Source organism: Ornithodoros turicata, chromosome 9 (genome assembly GCF_037126465.1).
Source record: "Ornithodoros turicata isolate Travis chromosome 9, ASM3712646v1, whole genome shotgun sequence".
In the NCBI taxonomy this organism is placed as follows: domain Eukaryota; kingdom Metazoa; phylum Arthropoda; class Arachnida; order Ixodida; family Argasidae; genus Ornithodoros; species Ornithodoros turicata.
In genome coordinates, this window is record NC_088209.1 from 947,195 (window position 1) to 960,778 (window position 13,584).

At 44.3% G+C, this 13,584-nt stretch overlaps 1 protein-coding gene across 2 annotated transcripts; it reads left to right on the top strand.

Annotated features, from left to right (window-relative positions):
* The first annotated feature begins 10,730 nt into the window (after window positions 1–10,730).
* On the top strand, window positions 10,731–13,376 carry LOC135369175 (uncharacterized). Of its 2 annotated transcripts, none has more exons than XM_064602824.1 (6): window positions 10,731–10,957; window positions 11,034–11,141; window positions 11,210–11,281; window positions 11,572–11,724; window positions 11,867–11,971; window positions 12,125–13,376. In XM_064602824.1, the coding sequence occupies exons 1-6, from the start codon at window positions 10,759–10,761 to the stop codon at window positions 13,120–13,122; spliced, it is 1,635 nt and encodes a 544-aa protein (XP_064458894.1). In that variant the 5' UTR covers window positions 10,731–10,758; the 3' UTR covers window positions 13,123–13,376. The 2 variants fall into 2 exon arrangements, with proteins under 2 accessions (XP_064458894.1, XP_064458895.1); XM_064602825.1 differs by having other exon boundaries at window positions 11,575–11,724.
* Window positions 13,377–13,584: the final 208 nt, after the last annotated feature.

The following is a 13,584-nucleotide window of genomic DNA, read 5'->3' on the forward strand; positions in this document are numbered from 1 at the left end:
TCGGCGACTCTCAGACTAAGCATCTGTAGCACAACTTTGACTTCAGGTTCCGCTCGACCCCAACGATGTTCGTGTCCTGCAGCGGAGGACGAATCCTGGACTTCATCGAAGAGGTGGACCTACTACCGGCCAGCGTTCGTGTCGTTGTCCTACACTGTGGGACTAACGACATGCCGTTCGTTGAGCCCAAGTTGGCCATCTCGCACAACCAGACATTTCTCGAAAGGATCCGTGCCCGTGGAGGCATTGAAATGGCGGTATGTACTCTTGTGCTCCCTCGATCATATAACAGACGCCGCCCTTTCATTGACAGGCGTAGGGAGTTTCAGTGTAACCCACGGGCACACGCCTTCAACCGCCAGCTGGTCTAGCTATGCAGGAGGTGCCAGGACCTGTTCTACCTCGACCATGGCTTCTAACGAACGACGTCCAACGCAGGTGCTTGCGGCGGATGGCCTTCACGCAAACTTCGAAGGAGTGCGAACGATGAGCCGCCACCTCCAGGACCTGATTTCCCACCTGCTTCGACAACTTCCACCACGCAGAGCTGACGCCCCGGTCATCCCGGATCCAGTGTGGCCCACCCCACAAGAGGCAGCCATGCTACGACGAAGACACTCCGAACGGACATCGAGGGCACGTAAACAGGACTGACTAACAGCCGGTGAGCGTACCTTTTCTAGTCTAAATGAGCCATGCCCGAGTACCAAAGCATTTTTCAAAATCCGACGATTAAACGACAAATATATACGCTACAATTCCCACCGTACAGCACTGCAAGTCTATAGCGATCATAACAAAATTCCTAAAGGACTCGCGATTAAGCTCCAGCCAACCTTCCCTCTGAACCACACCCTTCAGAACAAATGGAATGAAACCCTTAGCAACGCCTCTACTGCATTACTGGAAGTTCTAATAGCCCACTGTGAGGAAACAACTGCAGAAATATCTCAGCAAGCTAAAACTATCCGCGATACTGTGACCCTTACGGACGCGCATGAGTCAGAATTGGCACAGTTCCCTAGGAACTTGGAAGAAACTGTGAATAACACCAAACGTAAAAAAATGACAAGGGACCAGATAGATCCTGACCTTATGTCTAAATATAACGCGAATCCCGCAGGTAGAAGTAACATAATTACTCCCTCGTTAGATTCCCAAGGTGAAGCCGAACACTGTGACTGTCAAAATCCTAACGCTCATGACAACACAACCAATACGTCACATCAAAATGTTGTTAATTTGTCGTCCCACCCCCTCAGCGATTCTGAACTGTCACTTCTTAGCCGTGAGCTTTCATTCTGCCCAAATAATAACAAGGTAGACGAATACCAACTCCATCTCGATTTAGATAATTTTGCCCGACGTATGCGTCTGAAAGAGTATTTTCATGATAAGCCTGATACAACACCCAAACCTTTCAAGCCACCGTGTGAATTTACGCCAGAGCCCAATCGCGAAAAAGCTCTTCATATATATATAAAGGCAGTTCAAAATGATATACTTACTTCATATAATTCCTCTTCCCGCAAAACAAAACCAAATTTGTGTCAAGCCGAGCAAAGTAGTCTGTCTCATCTTAAAAAATCGAAAAACCTAATAATCAAAAGGGCAGGTAAAGGTGGTGCAATTGTCGTAATGAATATGCAGGATGATATCGATGAGGGACTGCGACAATTGGCTTGTGCCACGTTTTACAAAACTTTAGACGCTGATCCCACGGAACAGATTGTTTCAGATATCACAAACATCTAAAGGCATTAAAGGCCGCAAAGAAGGTCGATTCGGCGTTATATGAACACCTTCTTCCCCGTAACTCAAAGCCAGGTAGATTCTACATGCTCCCAAAGATTCATAAACAGGGGAACCCTGGGCGTCCAATCGTCTCCTGCAATGGGACAGCCACTGAAAAATTCTCTAGTTTTGTAGATCATCTTCTTAAGGACATACCCCCGCGACTACCATCGTACATCAAGGACACTAATCACTTCCTGCAAATACTAAATCAATGTCAGCCACCCCCATCTAGTCTCCTAGTTACGTTAGATGTTTCTTCCCTGTATACCAATATTCCCCACGATGATGGCATAGCTGCAGTCGAGGCGGCTTTTTCAAAGTACTCTGATCTTCTTGTGATCCATCTGTCGTATCTACTCTACTAGACCTGATCCTAACAAACAACAACTTTGAATTTAACGATGGCCACTATTTACAAGTCAACGGCACCGCTATGGGCACTAAAATGGCACCAAACTATGCAAATCTATTCATGGGTTCACTAGAAGAAGCATTCTTGAGCACGCGTGAGGACAAACCCACTTTATACAGGCGCTACCTTGATGACATATTTATGATCTGGCCACATTCGGAAGACAGCTTATTGGAATTTATACGCGATTTCAATGAGTTCCGTACTTCTATTAACTTCACTCACACCTATTCTCCCGTCACTGTTAGCTTTCTTGATGTTCAAATTAAGCTAACCAATGGAGTTTTAACGTCTGTTCTGTTCCGTAAACCCACAGACTCTCAGCAGTACTTGTCATTCCATAGTTGTCATCCTCGCCACACGAAACTGGCCATTCCTTACAGTCAAGCTCTTCGGTATAGGAGAATCTGCTCGAATGACGACGATCTGGACAGACATTTAGAACAGCTGCAACAAACCTTTGTCGGTCGTCAGTACCCACCCGATCTAGTTCAAGATGCCCTCAATATTAGACTTTTTATAACACAACTTATAATTTTGTTTACAATCATATTGATTAAGAATATATTCTTTGATTAAATGTTGTGACTGTTTCTCGTTTTGATGTGGTGTAGCTATTATTTCCCTACATATTGGATGATTTGTTATGTGTTGATTCGAATTATTTCCTTATGTCTGCGCTGTTCGCTTCATTAGAAACTGATTAATTGTGTCATGTTGGAATATTAAAGTTAGCTATTGTGCTCGAAATTACTTACATCTATCAGGTTTTCACATCTCAGACTTTTTATAATAAAACTTGTAATTTTGATTGTAATTGTATTGATCAAGAATATCTTCTTTGATTAACTGTGCTATGCCTTCTGATTCATTGAAAACTTGTGTGATTAAAGTTAATAAAAAATAGTTTGTTTGATCTGTGATACCTATTCAATGCTATTGTATCATACCTTTAATAAATATATTCTTTGTTAGATATATTGTGTTCCTTCTGCTTCAGGTTTCTTGGCTTGGTTTTTCACATTCACACAGAGTCGCAGTATAATTCCTGCACTATTGATTTTAATAAATATATTTTCACTTGTACTTTTATGTATGGCTATCCTTTGCATGTAAACCGCTCACCTGTTGTATCGGAAAAAATATGTGAAGTCGGCCCCCGTATGGCCAAAGAAGTCTGCCCAGGCTGAAAAATACGCTACGATGAGCGCACGCGCAGCCCTCCGGCCACGCGCCATCCACCGGTAAGCGCCTCCACCCGAGCGCCCCCGCAGGGTGCGAGAAAAAATACGCGACCCAAGTCGGCCAAGGCTCAAGAAGTCGGCCCAGGTTGAAAAAGGTGAGAGGGTAAGCGCGCACGCAGCCCTCCCCCCCGCCGATAAGCACGTGAACAACCCTCCGCACACGCGCCGCGCAGGGAAAAATACGCGCACGGCACAGGGCAGGGTCCAGGGGTCCAGGTTGTAGTTTCGCCATCCTGTAGCCTGGACACCCCCTCCTACTACTACGGTCGACTACTCCCAGCCAGCGCAGCCTCTTGTTCGCTTAGATAAATACGTCACGTTGATGTCGGTCCCGCTGGAGCTTCCGCGGCTGCGGAGGCGGCTCTGATTTCAAATTCGTTTCTTTAATATCTAAGCAGTTCCCAGTTATGAAAATTGGTCAAATAGACCCGTTTCCGGATGCGACTGTCACTGTAAGGCTGCGCGAACTAGTCAAATGGGGACATTGCACTCGACAATGCGGGGAAAGTTGATACACTGTGCATTCCATATGGGGACAATGTTATTCCACGCGAATGACCAGTGCACTGTGTCTTACGAATCGTGTGGGGTTAGAAAAGCTATTATAGTAAGATAATGCTGAATCATTTGCTCATGAGGAAATAAATTTTATTATTAATTTATTTACCTTTTATCAAAAATGTTATCTGGACAATGTGGTCAAAAGGTTTATGCCGAGCAACTGCTATTATTGTAAAACCTATTATTAATGGTTCGAAAGTTAGCAAGTGACCTACTCATCAGATAAATTTTACTAACAGAGGACAGAAACAATTTAGACACATTTTCAACTTGCTACCGCTTTTTCCTTTGGCTTATATAAGTCAAAGGCAAAACCCGTAGCCAAGCAGTTTCTAGTCTTTTTGTTCAAAATCTGTAATGTATATGAAAACACCCTTCAGCAGCACATCATTTTGCATTTCACTCATTGCATTGCTAGTCATCTTTGTGAGTGGTTTTGTCCATCGATTGTAATACGTGCTGCCCAGTAAACCATTCATATGCATAGGACATCCCTACGAAATAGCAAATGTCCTCAATATCTGGTCAACCATGCGATATCTATGGGATGTCCCAGAACGACATTCGCATTTCGATTTTATCCAGTAAATAACAGTAGATACGCCTGCAGGATATCGTGCTTTGGATATTTGAATGGACCAGCTCCCGTGGCATAGTGGTTAGAGTGATCGCTTTCAACGCTGAGACTGGGAGGTGACACGGGTTCGAATCCTGTCACCGGCTGTGCTCTCTGAGGTTTTCCCTGGGTTTTCCGAAGACTTTCTAGACGAATGTCGGCACAGTTACCCTTGAAGTCGGCCCAGGACGCATACTAACCCCCCTGTCCCCCACTCCTTCCTGCTGTCCTCTCTTCATCTGTCCACGTCTATACGCTGCTCATAGCCACAGTTGCTTCGCGGCGCTCATTAAAAAAATATTTGAATGGAGGAAAGGCATGGAGATCCCTGGGATACCCATGAAAGATCCAGTGCACGAGATTTTGGGCACTGGTTGAACATCACAGGAACGTCGCCAGGACGTCGCCTGAAGATATGCGACTAAATGTGAAGTTTATGACATGTGGTTCCAACAGCGACATTTTTGTTATGCTGAGAACAAGCAAAAACTTCTGTAAACGTTAACTGGATGTAGGGGCGCAAGTAAAGTCGTTATATGGTTCCATCATTCGTGTATTGCTAGCTGTGAAAGTATTTATAAATATACGTAGATTCGTCAAGCAACTGTGAAATTCGATCACTTTTATTGTTCGACTCATCAGATAATCACATTATAGCACACTTGTGCGTAATACGATACTAGTAATTATGTTACTTGTAATCAATTACTTTTTTGAGTAATTTTTAGAGTAATCAGTTACTTTGCTGTCAAACAATTTTTCGAGTAATCAATTACTTATCTGAGTAATCTATTACTCTGTAATTGATTACTTTTCCCGCAGAGATTACCTTATCTTTCAGATGCTCTGCGCTAGGTCAAGCTCCTCGTGCTGTCACGACAGGACCTGTTGGGACTTGTTGGGACGTTCTACTATAGCACGCATTAACCATTGTACTGTGTCAGTAAATAAAAACTATCTCTATCTCTCTAATAACGTTCTGGTCTCTCTCCCTAATCTCTTTCTACAACACCAGTGGGGTGGTGCCTGAAGCTTTGGAGGTTTAGTGACTCATTGTGAAGTTCCGTGCAATGCTCTTCCAGAATCGGGTCAACCGTCTTCCCGGGCCATAAATACAGCAGATGTACAGATCTACTTGTCCTGCACGTCTTTCTTTTTCGTGTTATTTCAGCTGTTCCGCTGTTTAACCCCTTTTTTCTCTCTCTCCCTCTTCCTCTCTTTCTTTTCTGAGGCACACAAAGGCGGGTATCATTTGGGTGAATGCAAGGTAACGACCGTAGGACGCGTTACTTTTCTACTCGTTACTCGGTTAGATTCGGAGCCGAGTAACTGGTAACAGTAATCAATTACTTTTTCCGTAGAAGTAACGGTAACGGTAATCAATTTTTCCGAGTAACGGGCACAGGTCTGCATTATACACAATAGCTTGAATTAAAAACGCGGTATTTGGCAGGAAGGAATGTGTGGAACGTTGTTGGTTATACCATGACTCTGCAGATACATGGGTTAATTGCAAAGAAGTACCCCCTCACCGTTACGTGTGTATCACAGCCCAATATACGTAACGAACGTACCTCAACAGCCTGTATGTCAGTATATGCACTGGCGACAACAATACAAACATTGTGAATGCTCTGGTCTCCCTTGAAATCCGCGTACGCCGTGGAGGGACAAAAAGGGAGCCCGCATTTCCTTTTAGGGTGAAAGCACATGCACTAACGTGGTCAGCCTTGGTGGACCGTGAGCTTGGACCTGCGGAGCGGGAAGAGAGCCACCCTAGCGGCGCTTACGAGAAATAAAGGGAAAGAGTGTTTCGAGTGTCCCACTTCTGCTGCGGGTTGTCCGCCTTACCATGAGCTGTTGACTCGGCATCGCATTACCGTCAGCTGTTATCATCGTGACGTTTGTTTGGTTTTGAGGCGATTAAGTAGAGGTGTATGCTGGCTGATATCGCAAGGATGTGATGCCGTTATCTCATTGACAGACGCGGAGGTGGCCGCGTTCGCTGAGTGAGGCATTTTCAGCATTGTGATAAAACAAATGAGGATGCATGGATTCTAGTGTCAAATTTGTGGGATTCACAATGAATTAGGAAGAACTGATCTTACTTGTAATGATTACAAACAGCGTAGCCAGCTCGATCTGTCGAGCATCAGAGAGCTATCATATCAATGAGATAATAGCATCGCATCCTTGCCATATCGGGCAGCATACACCTCTACATATTCGCCACGAACTCCAACAAACGTCGTGATGATAACAAGAGCTGATGGTAATGCACTGCCGAGTCAACAGTTTATGGCAAGGCAGACACCCCCGCAGTACAAGTGGGACGGTCGAAACACTCTTTCCCTTCATCTCGCCTGAGTGCCGCAGGGTGGCTCTCATCCAGCTCCGCAGGTCTGAGGCGCGTTCAAGTTAACTGTGCTTCGAGCTGTACATAATACATATGTTAATAGTTATATATCTTACATAATATCAGAGCGGTGTTGTTATCTCAGATATATATAAACTAAAAGTAAGTAAGCGAAGGTTGGACCTGCTTGCATGATGTCCCACATACGTCCATATATCATAAAAAGACGTTCCCGGGATATTAGGATCTACAAATGACTAAGAAGTGCTAGTCCACAGTACGTCTTGTGGATGTAAATGGGCTATGTGGCAAAGTCCGTGGGATATCCTAACGTCCAAGATGGGATATCATCTAGACGTTTTCTGGATATATGTGGTTTGCTGGGTACAAACCGTGTGCCTTGCAACAGTGAGGTTCAACGTGATTAAATTCAATTTTTATTTGCACCGACCCCATGAACAACCTAGTCCGAATGAATGGAAGATCATTACAAGCAGGCAAAAGAAAATACGACTGCGCGAGAGTGCTGCAGTGAGACGTAAATAGGTGCGAAGCCCTCGACAGGCCAGTTTGGAAACTGCGTCGGCAGAGGGCGCAGCCAGCGTAACCGCGCAACGGCCAGTGTTGAAACTTGTTCGCTCGTGTTGGCTAACCCAACAACGACAAACACAGCAACAAACCCAACTTGGGTTTGTTGCTGGGAGCTCATGCTACAGAACTGTGTAGAAGTTTATGAAGTTTATTTGTTGCCAGGCGTTGCGAGTATTTTGTCTTGCAGTCTTTGGGTAAAGGATGCAGTTCATGCATCCTGTCCAATGTAATGAGCGATGGCGTAACAACGAGCCCTATTGTAGCAGGAATGGCAGGGAGGCAACGTCCCTTTGTTCTCAGGACTCCAGGTTTCACGGGTGAAAAAAGCGGTAAAAACCGGGCTGTTTGGTGGTACATCCTAGAGGCGATAAAACCCCGGTGCAGGGGACACAGAGAGACAAAACAGACAAAGCACTGAAACACAGTGCTTCGTCTGTTTTGTCTCTCTGTGTTCCCTGCATCGCTTTCAGGGGTTAGTTTTCTTTCTGTCCTGTCCTTCGCTTTCATATTGGTTCCTGCTTGTGTTCAAAATCGCATGCGGTAGAGCTGTGGAGCACAGCAGCTGAATATCGTTTTCTTTGTCTGCAGGATGTGGCGGTGTATGAGTTACGATCACAATGGAGATGTGGGACTGAAATAAATCTGTGGTAATAAAATTCAATCGTTTGATTACGTTCAGTGCTGTGTTCAGTGAACACTCTGCCAGGGGGAACATAATTAAGATTGTTTCATTTGTTTTAAAACACCGTTAAAGTGCGTACGTTGAGCAGTGTTTCATTTGATAGCTGGCTGTGTAAAACCGCACACGTCATATTGGCGCGGGTATCTCTTAGTTTCATCGTTTCATGTCTTTATTGTTTTTATAGGTGCTTGCAGACTCATGGACTGGAGGTGAAGAACACAGCACCTGTCCTGTGAGTCATTTGTTGGCACTTCAGCTTAGCTGCACCTTCAATCACATTTCAGGTAAACGAAAACCGTTACCTTTTCAGATCTGACTGTGCTGCTGTTCAATATCGCCAGGTTTCTATGTGCTCGCTAATCTGACGCGAGTGTCAGTTACAGTTGGAATGTTTGAACTGCATGGTATTTATGTAATTGATGCCATTTAAGCGCAGGCTGTCAGAATGAGTACTTTCAGATTCCGTAACACAGTTTCCTTTTTAGGGTGGGCGCATTTTGATTTGCAGACTAGGATGTGTCACGTCACGGTCTATTTATAGTAACGTCGACTTCAGAAAGTCCCAGAAGGCTTAGCACTGCTTCAAACATTGGTAACTTGCATTACTTCGAGGTAGGCGAAGGTCTTCAAACTACTTCAGTTTCTCCTCTTCCAGCCCATGATCCATGCTGCGTCAAAGTCAGCAAAAATAAAGCATGGTCTACTATCCCTTCCTCCATGCAAGGAGTGCTGGGATCACCTGATGTCGCCCATTCTCTAATTTTGCCATGGTGTTATGCAAGTGTATAGAAAAAGGTTTCGTCTTCGAATTGTCAGTCGGGAGTCAAATGGGTTCTGCACAAGCAAAATATGATCCGACATGTACGGATAGAGAAATACTTGACACTTGCATAGTGCTTGAATAAAAAAATATGCATAAATTTCAGTTCTTCAGTAAACAAGCTGCATCCAACATTTTTACATATACATACAGGCGTTTATAGTTTTATGACATATATTGTTTGTATTTGCAGTGTATCTTGGAAACGTTCCTTCCTGCTACCCACAGGCGTCTACCACTCCACACGTGTGTAAAGTATTTGTTGCCTTTGGAGCAATCAAGATCAGTGCATGGACCCGAAAAAAGGCGTTGCTTGCAGCTAGTAGTGATACAAGTACTGCGATTTGTTGGTATGCCTTGTGCAAAGAGGGGAAGTGCTCACGATGGCTGGTAACTTGTCCGCATGTTTGCAACTCTAGTCAATGTTTACCCTGTATGTTAATAGAAATAAATATTGTGCCGGCATCCATGGTGCCTCCTTGAATTGCATAGCCATACCGTGCATGAACCACACATACCTGCATGTGCATGTGAGCGATATATACCTGTATGAACCAATACATGGGCCACTATAGTGCCAAAAGATAGGTATAAATCATGTATAACTTTAGACATCATGGTTAATACAAATCTATACGACGGCTCAGTAAAATGGGACTGCACTGGCTAACTAAAATGGGACAGCACTGACAAAATGTCTAAATCGGTGGTATACTTATCCGGCTAATAGCCGTATTTCAGCGTAATGTTAGCTGGGCTAGGGGAGGGCTAGGAGACGGATACGCAGCAACAGAGCTACTTTGTTAGACGTCTAATAGATATTCACAAAGTCTCCATTTAGACGTCTTTTAGACGTATACTAGCGTACCATGCGTTGCCTGGTCATTTTCTCTGCCAAATTTTGTTTGGTGTGCTGCCCCTGCTCAAGTTCCTACTAGATCTGCTGATAGTGAGTATTCTCCTAATTTATCTTCACATATTATAACTGAGACTATTCCAGTTTCTGTTTTTTTATTTAGTGCCTTGCTGTGGAATTTGCGGGTATGATGGTATTGAACATTTAATACAACGTACTGATGAGAGGGGGCAAGCTTTGCAAATTGATGCTGGTGGTGTGGAACCTAATCATCCGGGGTGGGAATTGGATTTTAATATGTTACTGAATGATGATCGGTTTGATTCGGATACTCCAACAGATGCCATTGAAAATTACAATTTTGCCGACTTAAACAACCCATTACCACCAGAGCCAAATGTTGATCAGTTACAAGAGCTCTCAGAACATATCAGAGGTGCCCACCCCGGCGTTGAAGTTCCATACCTACCATTCTTTCTAACTCAGAGTGCGTTTGGTGCGAATAGATGTTATGTGCTGTTTGCAATCGATGATGTTCTTTTGTATCAGCATGATATAGTACGAATGTTGCAGGATCAGTGTATACCTTGCCGATTTTATATGCGACTAATTTTGCATATGGTGAAAGAAGTAAGTGACAATACCACGTCTAACATTGCATACATACCAACAAGATCACAGGAGATTCATAATTTTTCAGATATTGGCGACGAGCGCGGCCTATAGGTGTCGCACCGAAACCCATGTGGGAGTCACGTGACCAACGAGGTTTGGGGATACGGCGTCGCACATAGCACGGTGAGCATAGCTTCCGTGAGTAAAAATGCGCTATTGTAGCGTTCCACAGTGCAATACCTATGCAAACGAACTCGGAGTAAGCTTCCACAGATACCCTCGTTCAAAAAAGATGCGGAAGATCTGGTTGATAAAGCTCAAAATGGGTAAAACGCCAGAAAACTTCACCCACTACGCAGTGTGCTCGAAACACTTCTGCGAGAGCGATTTTAAGGCAGTGCCAAATGGTGAGTACATTTTATGGGATCTTGTAACGGTTTTCGGTTGATCTATACCACTTTGCCTTAATCACACAACTGCTAGGCTCAAAGCGCCGCTTCCTGAAAGACAGCGCCATGCCGTCCGTCAACCTTCCCCAACGCAAGTTCGACAGAGCCTCTCGTTCATTTGTGAGGAAGCCAAGGAACGCCGGTAAGGAAATTATGTGCGCCTTATAAAAATGACGCCCTGTTAAAAGTATCTTTCTGCACACATTTAAGACCATCAGCAGTTGGTGGGGACAGGCAGCATGGATCCTGACGCCGCCGCAGATCCGCTGGCATTAAGCGATGGTACGTCATAATTATTGCTAGTTGTTTTACGTAGACCTGGCGCCAACACAAGTTTTGTTCACTTTCATTTTTCTCTGTAATATTTAGCCGCACTAGCATGTAATGCAAGGAATCATCCACGAGTAGGTGCGCCTGAAGTAAATCATAAGTTAGAACCTGCTTTTGCAGATGCTTTGTTCTCAGGCAGCCAGCAAAACATCTTTTGCCAGAAGGCTGATATAGTTTCAGCTAGCCTTTCTGTCGCTAGGAGCTATCTACATTGTTCCATTACATGTCATGGTTTATCACAGCAGGCTTGATGACAGACAGCATGTCTGATCACACATATGGCTCCCGTTACCAGCCCTCTGATGCCTGCACACCACAAGAGCAAAGTGTGGAAGATGTCGAGTGTGCAGCTTGGCAGGAAAGTGACACAGGCTATGAAGACACAAACGTGCCAGGTAAGTGAATGCAGTTATTGTGTTAAGAAGCTATATTTCAGTGCTTACATCACCAAAATATTTTCTATGAGGCTAGGAATTAAGCTTGCCAACTAATTCAGGTTCATTCCTTCTGTAACCCAAACTGAATTTTACTTACAAGGTCAACACAGCACATCTCTCCAAACATGCACCACGCACGAGTATATTCAAGGTATGCAGGTAGACATAAACCAGCGTGCAGGAATAGAATGCATTAGCATTGAATGTAAGTACAACAGCTGGTTCCTACTGAATTACTTAAATATGACCGTAATTAGCTCTTTGGAAACTTCTGGTTGTTTTGTATTGCTGCTATCTGTTGCCCTTCTTTCTGGTATATGATACACGTGCAGCATCTCAATACTGTTGTTCATGTTAGGCCCACAAGAATCACCACAGCTCGAAGTATCAACCTTTCTCGAGAAGATAGTCCGCACAGCAGATGTTGCTTGTCAAGCCAGCTCCCTTGAGCTCCCCAGGTTTTCGCCATTGGTGTCTGCATCCCTGCTGAAGAACGAGCATGAGCTTGTTGCGCTCACCTGCATTCCTTGTAAGCAGCTGTTCGAAAATATTGTTCCCATCTACACAGAGATGCGCAAAACAGTCTCAGAACGAGGCTTTTCTATTAGTGACGACGATGCTATCCTGTTAACCTTCATGAAGCTGTATCATAACCTGACATACAGTGCCTTAGGCGTGATTTTTAGGATCCACAGAACCACAGTAGCAAAGATATTTAAATTGTCTGTCTGCATTCTGTCAGAAATACTTGGTCAAGCGACGTACTGGCCTGAGAAGGAGGAAGTTCTGAACAACATTACGTCCCATTTCAAAGGCTACACAGACACACGAGTCGTGCTTGACTGCACAGAAGTACCACTACAAAGGCCGAAGGATCTAAATTCCAGAATCCTGACATACAGCCATTACAAGCGCACATATACTGCGAAAATCCTGGTGGGAGAGACCCCAGGAGGAATGATCAGTTTTGTGAGCAAGGGTTACGGTGGAAAGGCATCGGACAGCTTAATTACAGATGAAAGTGAGGTTCTTGCCTTGTGTGAGCCATATACAGACGCTGTTATGGCAGACAAGGGCTTCCTTATTGATAAACAGTGTGAAGATGCTCGTGTGACCTTGTACCGCCCACCCTTCCTTGGAAAGAAAGGTCAGCTGAGTGAGAGGGCTGCACTGCAGAACCAATCAATTGCTGCAGCTCGTGTGCATGTTGAGAGAGCAATTCAGCGCATGAAAGTCTTTAAGATCCTAAGGGAGCCTTTTGATGCAGATATGCTGCCTTACTTTGATAAGGTAATCACAATAATCGCAGGCATTGTCAACCTGTCACGACCAATCATCAATGCTACACGCCTGTGAAGAAAACTTGTGATGGCTTCTGTGAACAAGCATTGCACAAATGCAACATCCACGACAGTATAAGCAACAGCTACTATCAACAGCCACATTTTTATTCAATTTCTCTGGTAATCCACTGCTTGAATTAATCATCATTCACTCTTGAGTGCATCATACAGGTATGAGAAGAACAGCTCCTTCATCTTGCATAAGAATGTCTCATACGCTGCTTCATCGAAAACGCACTCAACGTTTACGTAACCACCAGACTCTGTATCAATAAAAACAAAGAAATGACATTTGTGTATTGCCATTACTCCCATTTGCACATTCATTTGCGTTGTGTACACAAGTTTTGGTCTAAGGTTTTCTAGGTTACGGAAAGAATTCTTAATTGCGGTTGGGCATTTCACCTCGAGCAGTACCTTTTTCCCCACACAACATGGGCAGGAAAACTCAACCACACCGTCTGGCGAGCAGCCA

Excerpts from the sequence above, each read along its gene's own strand:
- LOC135369175 (XM_064602824.1), top strand. The coding sequence starts at position 10,759 with ATGCGCTATTGTAGCGTTCCACAGTGCAATACCTATGCAAACGAACTC. Across the intron at positions 11,725-11,866 it reads TGAAGACACAAACGTGCCAG|GTCAACACAGCACATCTCTC; the intron begins GTAAGTGAATGC and ends TTTACTTACAAG. Across the intron at positions 11,972-12,124 it reads AGAATGCATTAGCATTGAAT|GCCCACAAGAATCACCACAG; the intron begins GTAAGTACAACA and ends TGTTCATGTTAG.